General features: G+C 39.3%; 1 protein-coding gene across 1 annotated transcript; it reads left to right on the top strand.

Moving 5' to 3' along the window:
- Window positions 1–1,687: 1,687 nt before the first annotated feature.
- Window positions 1,688–13,920, top strand: mxd3 (MAX dimerization protein 3). The gene is made up of 6 exons (XM_079838943.1): window positions 1,688–2,052; window positions 2,694–2,796; window positions 4,272–4,301; window positions 4,478–4,592; window positions 9,921–10,086; window positions 12,842–13,920. The coding sequence occupies exons 1-6, from the start codon at window positions 1,983–1,985 to the stop codon at window positions 12,955–12,957; spliced, it is 600 nt and encodes a 199-aa protein (XP_079695069.1). The 5' UTR covers window positions 1,688–1,982; the 3' UTR covers window positions 12,958–13,920.
- The last annotated feature ends 5,826 nt before the right edge of the window (window positions 13,921–19,746 follow it).

Here is a 19,746-nt window from a genome sequence, read left to right as displayed (position 1 = left end):
CAAACTATAAATCTACAATGGCATTGATACATGTAAATAGACAAGTATTAAGCAAGGTACGTGTTATTTAAATGGATAAATAAATCATAATACTGGGAAATTACATATATTTTAATACAAATAATAATAACGATGGGTCTCTTATTATTCCCACAAATTGCAGGGCCTTTTTCACTTGTCCATAGTTTGTATTCATCACTTTATCTGTTTGCATCTGCACCTTTATTCTAAGCTCAAGTGCACATGATGATTTATTTTTATCATTTTAAACACAAATTCAATGCATTTTAATTCCATTCGATTTCAATTATTTTAAGTTCGTTCAATTGTAAATATAATTGTTTAAATATGTATAGGACTGTTTAAATGTTATTATGCGATTTAATGGCTATTTTTTGTAAAGTTCTTGAGCATCGAAAACACACAGTGTCAAATCAATAATCCGATCTGTTTACATCGATGGCCCGATTTATTTAGTATAATTTTAAATATTTGTATTTATTTATTTAATCATTTTTAGTTAATTATATTGTATATATAATTGTTTTAAAAAAATGCGGTTATATACGAATTAATGCCATTTTTGTGATGTTCTTGAGCATCGAAACAGTGTCCAAATAAAAGTCTGCATTTTGACGTCGCGCTCACACTTCCGTTGAGAAAAACAAGTTATTAAAATGCATATAGGTCTACTGTAAATGAAGACCATTAAAGTCTTATTTAAAGGTGCAGTGTGTAAATTGTATACTTTTAAATATGTCAATTATTTAGTAATTTAACAGAATCATTCATTTTAATTCCATTCCATTTCTATTATTTTTAATTAATTAAATTGATTAATAACGAGTTATGAAAATGGACGTTAATACATCAATATTATATTTAGCTTTTTTTTTTTAAATGTATTTCATGAAAGTCTTATTTAAGTATGTTCTTGAGCATCAATAAAACAAAGTGTTGCAAAATAAAAGCCTTCAAGACTTCAAGTGCACGCTGATTAGATCGGTTTACATATGGTCTTACTTCTGTTTTCTGACACTGGATCTGTTCCCTAAGATAATGCAGACATCCTGTGTATGCTTGGAAAAGGCCATAAACACAAGTCTAAATTTACAGCTTCGAACCCAAATGTTATTGTATTTTGCTTGAAAATAAAAGTTTTGCAGATTCCCTATGTAACAAAAAAGCAATTAAAACATTCCAGATATTAAATAAGATTATAAACTCACCTGTGAATAGAGATACAATGTTTAGATGAGATCTTTCTATCCCCCCACCTGAGGCTTGACGAAATAATTTTTAAATTGTTTTATTTGTTAAAAATAAATGTATTTATTATTATCTGTTTACTCTATGTCCCTCGTACCAAGTAAGTTGTTCTTTTAATTGTTAAATTGAACTTTCAATATATGTTGTTGGATTCAATGTTAATTGTTTTTACTTGATTTAATAACAAATAAATAAAAAATAAAAAGATCGGTTTACATCGATGGCTCGATAAGTATAATTTTTTCAATATTTGTATTTTAACAGAATATTTTTTAAATGATTTTTAGTTAATAATATTGTATATATAATTGTTTAAAAAATAAAAAAACGCGGCTATATACGAATCCATGCCCATTTTTGTGAGGTTCCTGAGCATCGAAATACACCGTGTCAAAATAAAAGTCCGCATTTTTGTCCCGTGATCGGTCCGTTTGAATAGTTTGAGTTTACTTCCCGAGTTCGGGGGGAGTTAAATTCGCCATTTCTCTCTAGTGTAAGCCGTCCCCGGCTTTATATGAATAATATAATCAATAGTTACGCGCACACTGTAGTTGTTTTTGTGTCGGGCGAGGGAGCGGTCGCGTGAGCGTGCAGGAGGGCGTGACGCGTCTGACGCGCGTGACGTGCGCGCGCTGGATCAGCCGAACGCTCCTCTGCACCTCCACAGATCCGAGTCGCTCTTGGCGGTTTCAAAATAACACAGTCGGTCCGAAATGGAGGTGAATTCGTGCAACATCCAAGTGCTCCTGCAGGCAGCCGAGTATCTGGAGCGGAGGGAGAGAGGTATCCGACGCGCTGCTTCCTTCTCACGGCGTTTGCGTTAAACCGAAGCCGTTTCTGGACAGGCTGCTGTGTTTGTGTTTATGTGTGTTTTTGTTCACTTTCATTAACATGTGCACTTGTTGTTTTTTAATATGTGTGCTGGGAGTGTTTTCCCCGTTGCAGAGGGTTATTCCGTGCGCTTGGAGCGGCAGAAAGAGCGCTTATTGTTGCTATTATTGTGTTTGTCTCTGTGACCTACATATCAGTTCTGTATTGTACACAAAGGCGCGAAATCGTCACAGATTTGAAAATGTTGCAGCGCTGGCCGTTATTCTAAAGCAGTTACACAGTTACGACTTATAACGGATAAGACGCTCGGAATGGAACGCGGTGATTTTCAAAAATATGTCAAGGAGTTCGATGGCGCCAAAATCAGAAAGCGCTCTCTCACACAGCTGATGTGATGAGATGCTGACATAAATGCAGATATCATAATCATCCTCGGTCTTATATAGTGCAATCAGACGGTGTGTTTAGATTTATGAGCGGGCTAATGTCTGTGTAAATGTTTTTATTTTTGTAAAGTTTTGTATTTAAGGATCTTGCACAAAAGGAAGTAGGCTGGGCTATTGATCACTGCTGTTATGAATTATGTATTTCAGAGGCCGAGCACGGTTATGCCTCAGTGCTTCCATTCTACAGTAAAGGGGTATCAGATAAGAGGAAAAAGCAGAAATCAAAGAGCCATTCACCCGGGAACAGCAGGTGAGTGTAAGACACACACACACACACACACACACACACACACACACACACACACACACACACACACTGGGACGTTATTTTGCTCTAAAATATTGACTAACTAGAAAATAAAGAATTTTAATTTTATTCACTTTTGTTGTTATGTGAATGAATGACTGATTAGACAGTTTAAAGGGACAGTTCACCCTAAAAGCGCTCCTGTTGTGTCCCAAATTAAGCACCATTGGGTCATCCCATGTCAAATCCAACACATTTTTGATTTTGAAAGACAAACTCCAAAATATGAAATGCAATGGCTGTAGATTCACTGAGTATTTCTAGTTTCAGTATTTATTCTTCAGACGTTCCTCTTTAAATGCGTTAAGTAGCAGCTGTATGCAAATTAACCACATCTGAAAACGTGTCAAATTGATCATGGAGCCGCATTGAGATCTCCATATCTCTGGGACTGAACCATATAGGGCCTTGTAAATTAAGATTTCAAAAGAAAAGTTAATTGAGAATGAGAATCTAGAAGGATATTAAGATATCTTTAATACTTTTAAAGTTACAGGTGCGCAAACTTGGGGAAAAGATCATTTATGGCACTCAGATGGAAATGTTCCACGCAATTGTGTTGATGGAAAAAAACGAGATATATTTCTAGTTTTAACATTATTTATTCTTCAGATATTCTTCTTTAAATATAAAAGTATGAGCTGTGTGCAAAGTGACCCATGTTTGGTTTTTGGCCTCTGAAAATGTGAACCAAATTACTCACGGAGCCGCATTGAGATCATCATATCTCTGTGATTGAACCATCAAGGGCCTTTAAAATGGAGATTTCAAAAGAAAAGTTAGTTAAGAAGCAGAATCTAAAAGGATATTAAGATATCTTTAATACTTCTGGAGTTACAGGCACTCAAACTTGAGGCACAGACACACAAGAAGTGCTTTTTCCCCATGTTTGAGCGGTCAGCGTTGGCATATAATGACACACAGATTGATAAAGTCAACAGATTTCACTAATAGATCTACCAATCTCTGTGTGGAAATAAAATAATGATGCTGCCATCTTTCTAAAGTCATCTTTACACCCCTGTGATTTGGCTCCAGAGCTCAGGTGGAATCTGAGCCTCCTCTAGAAAACAGTCAATACACATCTGTGACATTTACTATTCTGGCTTTCATCACTGTTTATGTTCGTCTTTCACCAGAAAGTAAAAAAGATCCACATGTTCCTGTGTTTGAGTGGACGCTGAATGAGCCTGTACACTAGGCAGGGCTCTTAGTCTAGTATACGAGGTTCAGTAGAGTCTGTGCATGGGACGCACCTTCTGTAATGATTTATTCACCCTCGCGTTGTTCCAAAGGTTCATTTTTAGGGTTATCAAAGGTCAATAGTAATGTCTACGAAGTATCCACACAGATCATATGAGAATAAATGGCTGATGTCCTTCATTATGGCAAAGTAAAGCTGTTTGTTTGTGTTTCAGGTCTGTTCACAATGAGCTGGAGAAACACAGGTAAGAGTTATTCTCATTCTGTAATTCAGTCATCCGTTCATTAAACGGTTAACGCTAACATATTGTACCCAGTTCATTTGCATTGGTTTTGTCCTCCGCCAAGCGTGAAGCTTTGCAATGCCATACTCTGACCTGTGTGTGTGTGTGTGTGTGTGTGTGTGTGTGTGTGTGTGTAGGAGAGCTCAGCTCAGACACTGTCTGGATCAGCTGAAGCAGCAGGTTCCTCTGTCTTCTGATTCGTCGAGGAACACAACCCTTAACCTGCTCAGACAAGCACAGCTGCACATCAAGGTGAGCCGGCTCGCCCACAAACTGACTCTAGCCCAAGCGGATCATTTGCATGCCACAGAACCAGTGTTTATTTAATGCTTTACTTCTGTTTTTCATATTCATATCAAGGGAATAAAAGCATAGCATGCAATAATAATATGCCAAATAAATTGACACGTCTAATGTTTTATGAATAAATGACGAGGGGGTTTTTCATCATTGCATTAAAGGGTTAGTTCACCCAAAAATGTAAATTGTGTCATTAATGACTGAGCCTCATGTGGTTGGACACCCGTCAGACCTCCGTTCATCTTCAGACACAAATGAAGATATTTTAGTGTAAAGCTGATGCTCTGAAAGGCCTCCATTGGCTCAACTTTACACTCTCAAGACCCTTAAAAGGCACTAAAGACTAAAGTTACAAAGTCCATCTCACTACAGCGGCTCTACAATAACTTTATGAATCGGCGACAATAGTTTTTGTGCGCAAAAAAACCTAAATAACGACTTATATAGTGATGACGATTTCAAAACCCGGCCTCATGAAGCTTCAGAGCGTTATGAATCAATGAGTCGATTCATGATTCGGATCGCGTGTCAAACTGCTGAAATTTGGCGATTCAAACTGCTGAATCGACTCACTGATTCATAACGCTCTGAACCGCTGAAGCGACTCACTGATTCATAACGCTCTGAACCGCTGAATCGACTCACTGATTCATAACGCTCTGAACCGCTGAATCGACTCACTGATTCATAACGCTCTGAACCGCTGAATCGACTCACTGATTCATAACGCTCTGAACCACTGAATCGACTCACTGATTCATAACACTCTGAACCACTGAATCGACTCACTGATTCATAACGCTCTGAACCGCTGAATCGACTCACTGATTCATAACGCTTCGAAGCTTCATGATGCCGTGTTTTGAAATCGTCATCACTATATAAGTCGTTATTTAGGGTTTTTTTTGCGCACAGAAACTATTCTCGTCTTCATAAAGTTATTGTAGAGCCGCTGTAGTGAGATGGACTTTGTAACTTTAGTCTTTAGTGTCTTTTAAGGGTCTTGAGAGTGTAAAGTTGAGCCAATGGAGGCCTTTCTCAGCATCAGATTTACACTAAAATATCTTCATTTGTGTCTGAAGATGAACGGAGGTCTGACGGGTGTCCAACCACATGAGGGTCAGTCATTAATGACACAATTTACATTTTTGGGTGAACTAACTCTTTAATGATCAGTTAGAAGGGAAGGTTTAGGTGTTTATTGGGCAAAAGAGTAAAGCAGAACCCTATGAAATCCGTTTAAAAACATTTTTAACTCTATTTTAATGGTTACATTTAAATTTTAGTAAGGAAAAAGCATGAAACTTAAACAATTTATTAAAAGTTTAACAAAAAAAGACATGTTTAGGACACTATTTTTTACCAAATTCTGTGTTTTCTGGATTCCATTTTAATGGTTAATTTTAATTTTAGTAAGGAAAAAGCATGTCTAATCAATTGAAATACAATTTATTAAAAGTTTAACCAAAAATACATGTTTAGGGCACTATTTTTTACCAAATTCTGTGTTTTTTGGATTCCATTTGAATGGTTTAATTAAATTTTAATAATCAAAAAGCACGTCTAATTAATTTAATTAGATGATAAAAAAAAAAAACAATTTATTACTTTAGAAATAAAATGTAATTTCTAAGAAGTTTTTATTTTATTTCAGGCATTCTGTGAAGTGTGTTCATTTTTCTGGCAGTCAAATAAAGGCATAAAACATGAATTGATCTTTTAATCTTATGAAATTAAACTTTCTTGTCAAACAAAGAGCTGCACAAAAACATACGCAGAACATACAGATTCATATTTATATAGTGTTTTTGCGCGAAACCTGCAGGAATTAGTCAAATTATGAGCAATATAATCACTCACGAATGAGTGAGAGGAGGCGGGTGTGTGTCGATACTGCAGAAAAGGAGGATTCATTTCATATATTTCAGTATTGAATATCGATACACATCAGCAGTGTTGGGGAAAGTTACTTTGAAAAGTAATGCATTACAATTAGGGATGCACCGATACTATTTTTTCAGATCCGATATTTCAAATTCTGAGTATCGGCCGATACCAATGCAGTTTTGTTTAAATCTATGTAGAATTTCTATACCTCAGTGTGTTGAACTGATTATCACTCTTTTGTGAGTTAAACACAATCTACTAAATACAGACAACTTCATTATAAAGAAAAACAACAAATTATAAAAATAAATCACAATCTATGACAAAAATACTACTATAAGCTAAATGGTGGATAAACTAGATTAGTGAATAAAAAGCACAAAATGTTACTCACAAGTGCACAATAATTGTATAAAATCTAAACATTTAGTGTGTGTGTGTGTGGGGGTGGGGGGGGGCATAAAAGTGAATAAGAGTAGCTCTAAATCTGGTAAAATGTTGTAAAATACATTCATGAAAAACAAGTAAATATATTTATAGATATAGGGCCTATACTAAGAATTTAAAAAGCATTTATTTTAAATGTATAACGCAGCTTTTTCATGAGGCAGCTATATATATAGAGAGAGATATATCTATGCGTAGTGTATCTATCTATGCTATATTTTACTAGCAGAACAGAGTACATTTCACTTGGAAGTGCAAGGTCCCGGCAACACACAGTTACCTGCGGGGTTCCTCAGGGGTCAGTCCTTGGCCCCATTCTCTTCATCATTTACATCCTCCCCCTCGGCCATGTCATTAGCCGCTATGGAGTCTCATTTCACTGCTATGCTGATGACACACAACTGTACATGAAATCAGAAACACACAACTCCATTTCACCAACATCATCTCCGTCTTCAACACTCACCGCCTGTCTGGAGGAGATAAGGATGTGGATGAAGCGCAACTTCCTCCAGTTAAACAGCTCTAAAACTGAGGCAATTCTTGTTGGCACTCCACATCAAACCCAGTCTTCCTCCATAACTGGTATAACACTCTCTGGTCATGACGTTCCCCTCTCCACAACTGTCACCAATCTTGGTGTAAGATTTGATCCACAACTCAGCTTTGAAGCCCATATCAAAAACCTCTGCAAAACATCTTTCTACCATCTCAGAAACATTGCAAAACTCCGTCCAACGCTATCCTTAGCAGATGCTGAAAAACTGGTCCACGCCTTTGTCTCCTCCAGACTGGATTACTGTAACGCACTTCTCACCGGGATCCCTAACAAAAGCTTGCAGAGACTGCAGTATGTTCAGAATAGTGCTGCTAGGATCCTGATGAGAGTTCGAAAATACGATCACATCACACCCATTCTCCATTCACTTCACTGGCTTCCTGTTACCGCCAGGATTGACTATAAGGTCTCCCTTCTAACCCACCAGTGCATCTATGGAAATGCCCCCCCCCTATCTGAAAGAACTACTCACACCTTCAACTACAACTCGATCAACAAACTCAAACCGCCTCCTTCTCCCCAAGACAAAGCTCAGCACTATGGGTGATCGGGCTTTCTGTTCTGCCGCTCCTCGGATTTGGAATGCCCTCCCCGACCATCTGAGGGCACCTCAAACTACTGAGACTTTTAAAAAAGGACTAAAAACATTTCTTTTTAGGAGAACTTATGACTTTTAACCATTCAATCTATTAGTATTTTATCCTTCTTAAATGATCTTAACTGTAGCACTTTGAGATTTGTTCCAAATGTAAAGTGCAGTACAAATAAAATGTATTATTATTATTATTATTATATTTTACTGAGGTGTTTTTAACAGTTTAACACTTCAGTTACCGTGTGTGATAACAACACAATCTCTAGTCCAGTGTTGTGATCTAACACACACACCCGGTAGAAAGTAATAACATGATTTACAGCATTAAACTCCAGCAAGATAAAGTCAAGTTATGCAAAACCATAGAGCGTTATATACAGATCAAGCGTAATAACGGCAACCCGTCAAAATAAAAGTCCTGTTTAACTTAAAGAATTTGACAGAATATATCAGACAACTGTTGTACAGTAGATTTAGCTACGCCTCTATGTAATAATAATACTGATAATAATTATTAGGTGTGTTTAGGTCTATAGATCAACAATGTTGTCTTTTAAACAGCATGTAGCCTATAAAAGTTTAAATGTATTATTTAATTGTAATTATCATCATAAATAATAAATTCATTGAATTTAATATTAAATAGTTAATTAAAATATTTAAAAAAAAATGTTTGCTCTGGTACTGAGAACTGTAAAATGTTTATGTTATTGGCTGACTGCTGTAATTTTGGTATTTTGACGTCCCTATGTCCCATAAGTAATGGGTTGTTACTTTTTCTCACCTGGGCTTGTTTGTCTTGTTTTTTATAACAAAATAGTTCTATTTTTGGGGCAAATGTAAAGACCATTTCACACCCAGATGTAAATAATAAGCCTCAGGCTGAGGGACATGCAGATCCACACGTGTACAGTAGAGGGCGCCACTCAAACACAGGACAGGACAGGAGAAAACCTTCACCTATAGAGACAACACTGTGTTTTGCTGATGGTTTGACTGAATCATCAAAGGTCACTAGCAAGACATTGGTCAATAAAGTGAGATTCATAAAAATATTTAACACATTTAATTATTGGATTTGACTGTTTTTATTCATTTTGAGGAATACTGAATCTGTTGTGCAAGTGAGATGAGAAAACGGCTCACATTTATCCTAAAACTACACTACTGTGTGTGTGTGTGTGTGTGTGTGTGTGTGTGTGTGTGTGTGTGTGTGTGTGTGTGTGTGATGGGGTAGGTTTAGGGGCAGTGTGTGTGTGTGTGTGTGTGTGTGTGTGTGTGTGTGTGTGTGATGGGTAGGTTTAGGGGAAGGGGCAGTGTGTGTGTGTGTGTGTGTGTGTGTGTGTGAGCTGTCGTAACCCCAACACTGCTTTATTTCCATCTTGCTCTCAATGCTCTTGTATTGAGTTAATGTAAAGTTACATCTTTGGGATGGATTTGATGCCTCTGTCACGCTGAAGCTACATATCAAGCATTTATCACGCATCTCATTTGTGTGGATTTCCCGAAGCTCCCACGAAATGCCACCAATGATTGGTGGATACGATATTACAACACTGATCCGAGCTCAAAAACAAGCAATATGTTGTAAAATGGTACGAGTGCTGTAGTTCTGCTGACCCTGGTGTGGTGGTGTGGATCTGACCCTGGTGTGGTGGTGTGGATCTGACCCTGGTGTGGTGGTGTGGATCTGACCCTGGTGTGGTGGTGTGGATCTGACCCTGGTGTGGTGGTGTGGATCTGACCCTGGTGTGGTGGTGTGGATCTGACCCTGGTGTGGTGGTGTCTGCAGAAGCTGCAGGAGCAGGATGCGCGGGCGGAGCTGCTGAAGGGGCGTCTGCGCTGGCAGCAGATGGAGCTGCGCACGCGGCTGGAGAAACTGCAGGGCGGATCCGAGCGCATGAGGAACGACAGCCTCGGCTCAGCCGTGTCCTCGGAGAGATCCGACTCGGAGAGGGGTGAGTGTCAGGGGCTTACTGGGTCAAAAATGGTCTTCAGTGGTGGCTGACAGACAGGGTCATACACACACACACACACAGTAAAAAAGTTCCCTACCCACGTGATCTGCAAGCGCAATACTGACAGTACATTTTAAATAAATTCAAAGAAAGTTTGTCATTTTTGCTTATCTTATTTTGATACCTTGATGTTTGTTTTTGTTCCTCATTTTTACACTATTTACTGATAATTGTTTTGGTATATAATCATATCAATATTAAAAAGTAGTATTTAAAAAATGAACAAATAGCCTAATTTTCTGCCATATACAATTTCATTAGGGATGCAACAATACAGTTAGTCCACGGTTCAATACACACCTCGGTTTTTACCCACGGTTTTCGGTTTGGTTGGGTTCTGATAGCTTGTCACATCAGTTTTTTGTTATTCTATTCTTAGGCAACCGGAACAGCAAGAGCTTAAGGAGAAAAAATACTATTTTTTTATTGCAATACTCTTTCTTTATTTTACTTAAAATAATTGAAAAACCTTACTTAAACTTAAAACTTTACTTTAAAAAAAACCCTTGTACACCTTCCTAGTGTATTGTATAATAGGGCTGGGCGATATGGAGCAAAAAATATATCTCGATATATTTAGCTATATCTCGATATACGATATATATCTCGATATCTTTACAGGAAAAATAACCCCCCAAAAACTACTGCAAAAACAAATATGCCAAATACCACAAAGTCTTTTTTTTTTTATTGAAGTGCAAAGGCAGTTCATGTAGGAACAAAGTAGGGATGCAACAATACAGTAAGTCCACGGTTCAATACATACCTCGTTTTTTTTACCACGGTTTTCGGTTCGGTTCTGATGGCTAGTCGCAACAGATTTTTGCTATTCTATTCTTAGCCGAACAGCAAGAGCTTAAGGAGGAAAAAATACTATTTTTTTATTGCAATACTCTTTCTTTATTTTACTTAAAAGACTTGAAAAACCTTACTTAAACTTAAAACTTTACTTTTAAAAAACCTTGTACACATTCCTAGTGTACTGTATAATATAAATATATATTTATAAAGATTTACAGTGTCAGCTCAGAGCTGTACAGCAGCATTTAAGTATGAAATTGAATTAATAAATGTAAAAATAAAACACTACATAGACTTCCCTATAAAATATACATTGATTCTTATTAAAGCTACTGTATTAGTTTTTCAGTCAAGAGCCGTGAGTGATTTTGTCTTTGTCTTTAGTTATTTTATTAACCACTAAAGGAATAGTTCACTCAAAAATTAAAATTCTGTCATTGATTACTCGCGCTCAAGTTGTTTTAAACCTGAATAAAGTTCTTTCTTCTGTTGGACATAACATATATTTTGAAGAATATTGGAAACCAAACAGTTGCTGGTCCCCATTGTAGGAAATAATAATATGAATGTCAATCGCTACTATCAGCTGTCTGTGTTCAACAGAAGAAATTAATACAGGTTTGGGACAACATTAGAGTGAGTAAATAATGACATCATTTTAGAGTGAACTGTCCCTTTAAGGACAAGCGGCAGCGTGTTCACTATAGGCTGCCCTGCTGTCAATTTAAGACTTTCACGCATCTAATATACAGACACGCGCCGATTTTACTTTCACTTTAGACATAACCGACTGTGTTAACCTTGTGTGTATTTGACAGTATTAGCGCAGTATGATTTAGTCCATTAATCACTTGTTTGACAGGCTTTTAGTGCGCGCGCTCAGGAAAGCGCATGGTGCCCTACGCGCAAGGCTTTAAAACGCATGCAAATAATGAATTTTCATTCAAAAATAAAACAACTCAAATCAAGGGCATAGTAAGTAACCTTCTCCAGCAAGCAAGCCGCTCTCTCTCCGTAGTGTACAGTCGCGGGAGTTCTTGTCTCGCAAAGCAAAGGAATGCCGCCTAGGTAAACTGTATCTTGGATCAAGTGTTTGAGAACCAACTGTCGGCATTCATGGCAGTAGACATCTGTCTGCTGTTCGTCCGACACCGAAGTATCTCCATATAATGGAGCCAGTTGTTTTTAAGACGAGTTCTGTAGCCTCCGAGCTGGTTGCGGACGCGGCCATGACAACACGCGAGGGGAGGGGGAACAAAAGCAAGGAGGCGGAGGGCGAGCACAGCACAGAGAACGCAAACAAGTAAAGTGGCGGAATCAGAATGAAATATAAACAATATATCGATATATACGATATGTCAAAATCCATATCGTGTTTAAAAAATATCTCGATATATTTTAAATATCGAGATATCGCCCACCCCTATTGTATAATATAAAATAAATATATACAGGGAGTGCAGAATTATTAGGCACGTTGATTTTCTGATCATATTTTTTTTCCAGGCACATTTTACCAATTCCAAACCACAGTAATCCTAATAACTACTATTGATTTAGTATTTAATAATGTATAAGTGATATATAATTGTTCATGAAGGCTGGAAATGAAAAACACCTTATATTCAGGTGTGCAGAATTATTAGGCATGTTTTCTTTTACAGATAAATTGTGCCAAAAAAGAGATTTAACTCAGACTGAAAAGTCAAAAAGTATTAATGTAATGGGCATGTACCAGAACGTGCATGAAAACAAGAGGCGGGACTTATCGCACAAACCAATTATAGCGCGATGGAGCCATTGCCTCCTCTCACTACTAGCGTTTGGGTGATTTCCCTTCAGCAGCCTTGTCTGATTCCTCTAGTGTGTGTGAGTAACTCTGGTGTCTTTGCAGAGGATGTTGAGATTGACGTGGAGAGCATGGTGTGGACTCTGGAGCCGGATGCTCTGGGCTCGTCTCATGCCGGAGTGGACCACAGCTACTCGACCTCTGACCACACCTGGCTATGACCATGGAGGAGCCGCGCCTTCCACCAGCCTTACGTTTCTCACACTGACACCATCCGCCGCAAACGGCGAAACATGACTGGAGTGATGGTGCAGTGTGTTCTCTACACTGAAGGCATTACGGTGCTCTGGTATGATAAACGTCTGTCTCTCCCACAGAACCATCATCGTTAGGATCACGCTCATCCTCCTCTGAGCTCAACTCTAGGGTCCGCCTGCAGTACACATCGGCTTGCACTTAAGTGTTTTAATACCCGGCTTATTTAATTTTTGATACGTTGCACAAAGCATACGCATGAGCACTTGCGATGTCTCCTTTAGGTGTGTGTTGTTCTTTTTCAGGTTTGCTAATGTGTGAAATTGCCGATTATGCCAATGCATTTTTCTCAAACTGTTACTCTTTCTGACTGGGGAGGCACATTTAATAATGCCGTGCATTTGGGTTTGGTACCGTTGAGTTTTAATGATCTGTCATGTGCTTTGCTCCACTTCGGTGGATCAGAGTTGGTGCTTCTCAAACACACATCAACAAGCTATTACATCGAGTCCTAGAGAAACAGAAAACAGTGAAGTGTTTTATTTTTATCTGATTTGATTAGACGTTTCCCCTCAGATGTGTTAGTCTGCTCATGTCTCTAGGACAGACCTTTGAACTGCAATGGTAGTGTTGACAGAATACATGGGCTGTATTCACGAACTGTTCAGTATATGCTCATATCAGTCATTTATGCAAACTATTATGAACATGCCTTTGTTTTTTAGATGTTTGTACAGTGTGTGGATGTACAGCGCAGGATGTGCATTGTATATACAGTTCTGAACACCAAAAGCCTTATGAACTCTTCGTATGTCATTGGACCAGGAACACCTTTTGTATTTATGTCTCCTTGTACTCATATGTAGCATTTTATTCTTTTTTACCGACATAAGCATTTTGTACAAATAAATATTTTATGTATTTAACTGAGTTTTCCTTGGGGTTCATTTGAGCGGTTATGATCAGATAATGCAGTTTAAAGTCATGTTTTTTATGGAATATTGCATTGTTTATTATAAATAATGGTTACACTTTATTTTAAGGTGTCCTTGTTACATTATAATACATTTAAGTCCAGAGTAATATTAATTTACGATGTTATATTAGTATAGGATCAGATTAGAGTTTGGTTTAGGTCTATCCCTATTCACTCGGCGGACATTTGCTTGCCAAACATATTTTACAGCAGCAACAAAATCTGACATGAACTGTCCCATAAATGTTGTTTCTTATCCTCAAATAGGGTTAAAAGAGCTTATTTTTCAGGCTAAACGCGCCAATGCGCATGTGCAGTCCTAAACGCGAGTCTCAGGTTTCTATGGGAACCGGAGCGGCAGCTGCAGTGAGTGACGCGATGACTTTACCGATCAGCGATTGGTTCTTTTACTTTAGAAGGCGGGACATTGCTGCATCCCAATTCGCCTACTTTACTATACTCCTAAAAGTATGTACTCTTTTTGTGAAGACAGTAGTAGATAGTTTTGAGTATGTAGAAGAGTAGGCACGATTTGGGACCAGTGTTGCCAACTTAGCAATTTTGTTGCTAGATTTAGCAACTTTTCAGACTAACAAGCAACTTTTTTTTTCTTCCGAAAAGCACCTGGCAACAAATTTAGCAATTTATTTGGCAACTTCTGGAAAGTGTAATCCAAACAACACATGCACAAGCTAGCTCAATAGAGCGCTTCACTCATAGGAGTCATTCTATATTTAGGGGTACATTTAATGTCAGCCAAAAAGTCAGGAAATCAGTATTCTTTTTTGATCAATAAACTAGGTGTTTGAACAATATATATCCCTTAATGTGCTAAATTAATTATTTAGCAAGCTTAAAGCTACACTGTGATATTTTCCCCCATCTAGTGGTGAACTTGTATATGACCATCCAGTGAATATTAGTTTCTCTTCCTCTCAATTCCGATGTCGTTTTAACTCCTACGGTGGCCGATTTAGTCCAAGATTAACATGGCTTCCAGCTCGACCTCGTCCACATTGGACACGGAGCCATCGAGTGTTAAAACGCCAAAGGCCAAGCTTGAGTTTACGGGTTTGTCCCTCTTTGGCTAATGTACTTTCAAGATGGAGGAGCAACATGGCGACCCGCATTCAAACCCTCACCCGTATGTGTTTACAATGGCATATTATAAACTTACCAGAATACTTTATTACTTGAAAGAAGTAAATCTACATTAATGAGCACATATATTTTTGAAAGAACTAAGTGTTTTTAGCTAAGAATAAACTAAAAAAGTTACAGTGTAGCTTTAAGCTCTAATGACTTTTTAAATATGTTAATGAAAATTCACATTTGATTCATTATTTTGTCAACTGTGTTACGGACAAATTCACCATCCTTCCCCAAGATTTCCATCTCCAGAGATATACCTATCTATTTTTCTGATGGTTTAGTTCACATTTAAAAGATTTATGACATAAAAACCACACATAACACAGTTGACAGACAAAGTAACACGGTTGAAAAGAGAAAACTCACTTTAAAATGATAACTTTCTTTTATTCAAAAAATGTAAGTACAAGCAATTAATTCAATTTAAATTGAATTGCCAACATTGTCAACCATGTGAATTCTTGTCAACTGTTACAGTTGACGGGTAACACAGTTGACAGGAGTAACACAGTTGACAGGAGTAACAGTTGACAGGAGTAACAGCTGACAGGAGTAACACAGTTGACAGGAGTAACACAGTTGACAGGAGTAACACAGTTGACAGGAGTAACACAGTTGATGGGTAACACAGTTGACAGGAGTAACAGTTGACAGGAGTAACACAGTTGATGGGTAACACAGTTGACAGGAATAACAGTTGACAGGAGTAACACGGTTGACAGGAGTAACACAGTTGATGGGTAACACAGTTGACAGGAGTAACACAGTTGATGGGTAACACAGTTGACAGGAGTAACACGGTTGACAGGAGTAACACAGTTGACAGGAGTAACACAGTTGATGGGTAACACGGTTGACAGGGGTAACACGGTTGACAGGAGTAACAGTTGACAGGAGTAACACAGTTGACAAGAGTAACACAGTTGACAGGAGTAACAGCTGACAGGAGTAACACGGTTGACAGGAGTAACACAGTTGACAGGAGTAACACAGTTGATGGGTAACACAGTTGACAGGAGTAACAGTTGACAGGAGTAACACAGTTGATGGGTAACACAGTTGACAGGAGTAACACAGTTGATGGGTAACACAGTTGACAGGAGTAACACGGTTGACAGGAGTAACAGTTGACAGGAGTAACAGTTGACAGGAGTAACACAGTTGACAGGAGTAACACAGTTGACAGGAGTAACAGCTGACAGGAGTAACACGGTTGACAGGAGTAACACAGTTGACAGGAGTAACACAGTTGATGGGTAACACAGTTGACAGGAGTAACAGTTGACAGGAGTAACACAGTTGATGGGTAACACAGTTGACAGGAGTAACACAGTTGATGGGTAACACAGTTGACAGGAGTAACACGGTTGACAGGAGTAACACGGTTGACAGGGGTAACACGGTTGACAGGGACAGGGGTAACACGGTTGACAGGGGTAACACGGTTGACAGGAGTAACAGTTGACAGGAGTAACAGTTGACAGGAGTAACACAGTTGACAGGAGTAACACAGTTGACAGGAGTAACACAGTTGATGGGTAACACAGTTGACAGGAGTAACACAGTTGACAGGAGTAACAGTTGACAGGAGTAACACAGTTGACAGGAGTAACACAGTTGATGGGTAACACAGTTGACAGGAGTAACAGTTGACAGGAGTAACAGCTGACAGGAGTAACAGTTGACAGGAGTAACAGCTGACAGGGGTAACACAGTTGACAGGAGTAACAGTTGACAGGAGTAACAGCTGACAGGAGTAACACAGTTGACAGGAGTAACAGTTGACAGGAGTAACAGCTGACAGGAGTAACACAGTTGACAGGAGTAACAGTTGACAGGAGTAACAGTTGACAGGAGTAACAGTTGACAGGAGTAACAGCTGACAGGAGTAACAGTTGACAGGAGTAACAGTTGACAGGAGTAACAGCTGACAGGAGTAACACAGTTGACAGGAGTAACAGCTGACAGGAGTAACACAGTTGACAGGAGTAACAGTTGACAGGAGTAACAGTTGACAGGAGTAACAGCTGACAGGAGTAACACAGTTGACAGGAGTAACACAGTTGATGGGTAAAACAGTTGACAGGAGTAACACAGTTGACAGGAGTAACACAGTTGATGGGTAACACAGTTGACAGGAGTAACACAGTTGACAGGAGTAACAGTTGACAGGAGTAACACAGTTGACAGGAGTAACAGTTGACAGGGGTAACACAGTTGATAGGAGTAACACAGTTGACAGGAGTAACAGTTGACAGGAGTAACAGCTGACAGGAGTAACACAGTTGATGGGTAACACAGTTGACAGGAGTAACACAGTTGACAGGAGTAACACATATAACAGGAGTAACAAAGTTGACAGGGGTAACACAGTTGATGAGTAACACAGTTGATGGGTAACACAGTTGACAGGAGTAACACAGTTGACAGGAGTAACAGCTGACAGGAGTAACACAGTTGACGAGTAACACAGTTGATGGGTAACACAGTTGACAGGAGTAACACAGTTGACAGGGGTAACACAGTTGACAGGAGTAACAGTTGACAGGAGTAACAGCTGACAGGAGTAACACAGTTGACAGGAGTAACAGTTGACAGGGGTAACACAGTTGACGGGTAACACAGTTGACGGGTAACACAGTTGACAGGAGTAACACAGTTGACGGGTAACACAGTTGACAGAAGTAACACAGTTGACAGGAGTAACAGTTGACAGGAGTAACACAGTTGACAGGAGTAACAGCTGACAGGAGTAACACAGTTGACAGGAGTAACACAGTTGATGGGTAACAGTTGACAGGAGTAACACAGTTGACAGGAATAAGACAGATGACAGGAGTAACAGCTGACAGGAGTAACACAGTTGACAGGAGTAACAGTTGACAGGGGTAACACAGTTGACAGGAGTAACGCAGTTGAAAAGAGTAACACAGTTGACGGGTAACACAGTTGACAGGAGTAACACAATTGACGGGTAACACAGTTGACAGGAGTAACACAGTTGGCGGGTAACACAGTTGACAGGAGTAACACAGTTGACAGGAGTAACACAGTTGACAGGAGTAACACAGTTGACAGGAGTAACAGCTGACAGGAGTAACAGTTGACAGGAGTAACACAGTTGATGGGTAACACAGTTGACAGGAGTAACACAGTTGACAGGAGTAACAGTTGACAGGAGTAACAGTTGACAGGAGTAACAGCTGACAGGAGTGACACAGTTGACAGGAGTAACAGTTGACAGGGGTAACACAGTTGACAGGAGTAACACAGTTGACAGGAGTAACAGTTGACAGGAGTAACAGCTGACAGGAGTAACACAGTTGACAGGAGTAACAGTTGACAGGAGTAACAGCTGACAGGAGTAACACAGTTGACAGGAGTAACAGTTGACAGGAGTAACAGTTGACAGGAGTAACAGTTGACAGGAGTAACAGCTGACAGGAGTAACAGTTGACAGGAGTAACAGTTGACAGGAGTAACAGCTGACAGGAGTAACACAGTTGACAGGAGTAACAGCTGACAGGAGTAACACAGTTGACAGGAGTAACAGTTGACAGGAGTAACAGTTGACAGGAGTAACAGCTGACAGGAGTAACACAGTTGACAGGAGTAACACAGTTGATGGGTAACACAGTTGACAGGAGTAACACAGTTGACAGGAGTAACACAGTTGATGGGTAACACAGTTGACAGGAGTAACACAGTTGACAGGAGTAACAGTTGACAGGAGTAACACAGTTGACAGGAGTAACAGTTGACGGGGTAACACAGTTGACAGGAGTAACACAGTTGACAGGAGTAACAGTTGACAGGAGTAACAGCTGACAGGAGTAACACAGTTGATGGGTAACACAGTTGACAGGAGTAACACAGTTGACAGGAGTAACACATATAACAGGAGTAACAAAGTTGACAGGGGTAACACAGTTGATGGGTAACACAGTTGACAGGAGTAACACAGTTGACAGGAGTAACAGCTGACAGGAGTAACACAGTTGACGAGTAACACAGTTGATGGGTAACACAGTTGACAGGAGTAACACAGTTGACAGGGGTAACACAGTTGACAGGAGTAACAGTTGACAGGAGTAACAGCTGACAGGAGTAACACAGTTGACAGGAGTAACACAGTTGATGGGTAACACAGTTGACAGGAGTAACACAGTTGACAGGAGTAACAGTTGACAGGAGTAACAGTTGACAGGAGTAACAGCTAACAGGAGTAACACAGTTGACAGGGGTAACACAGTTGACAGGAGTAACACAGTTGACAGGAGTAACACAGTTGACAGGAGTAACAGTTGACAGGAGTAACAGCTGACAGGAGTAACACAGTTGACAGGAGTAACAGTTGACAGGAGTAACAGCTGACAGGAGTAACACAGTTGACAGGAGTAACAGTTGACAGGAGTAACAGTTGACAGGAGTAACAGCTGACAGGAGTAACACAGTTGACAGGAGTAACAGCTGACAGGAGTAACACAGTTGACAGGAGTAACAGCTGACAGGAGTAACAGTTGACAGGAGTAACAGCTGACAGGAGTAACAGTTGACAGGAGTAACAGTTGACAGGAGTAACAGCTGACAGGAGTAACACAGTTGACAGGAGTAACAGTTGACAGGA

The sequence above is a fragment of the Gobio gobio genome (genome assembly GCF_949357685.1).
Source record: "Gobio gobio genome assembly, chromosome: 16".
Lineage (NCBI taxonomy): Eukaryota > Metazoa > Chordata > Actinopteri > Cypriniformes > Gobionidae > Gobio > Gobio gobio.
Note: the sequence above shows the minus strand (reverse complement) of the source record. Positions and strands in the feature narration are given on the sequence as shown.

What these genes read in the sequence shown, in the direction of transcription:
- mxd3 (XM_079838943.1), top strand. Translation starts at nt 1,983, where the DNA reads ATGGAGGTGAATTCGTGCAACATCCAAGTGCTCCTGCAGGCAGCCGAG. An exon ending in TCTGGAGCGGAGGGAGAGAG is followed by an intron (nt 2,053 to 2,693) that starts GTATCCGACGCG and finishes TATGTATTTCAG; the next exon opens with AGGCCGAGCACGGTTATGCC. An exon ending in GAGATCCGACTCGGAGAGGG is followed by an intron (nt 10,087 to 12,841) that starts GTGAGTGTCAGG and finishes GTGTCTTTGCAG; the next exon opens with AGGATGTTGAGATTGACGTG.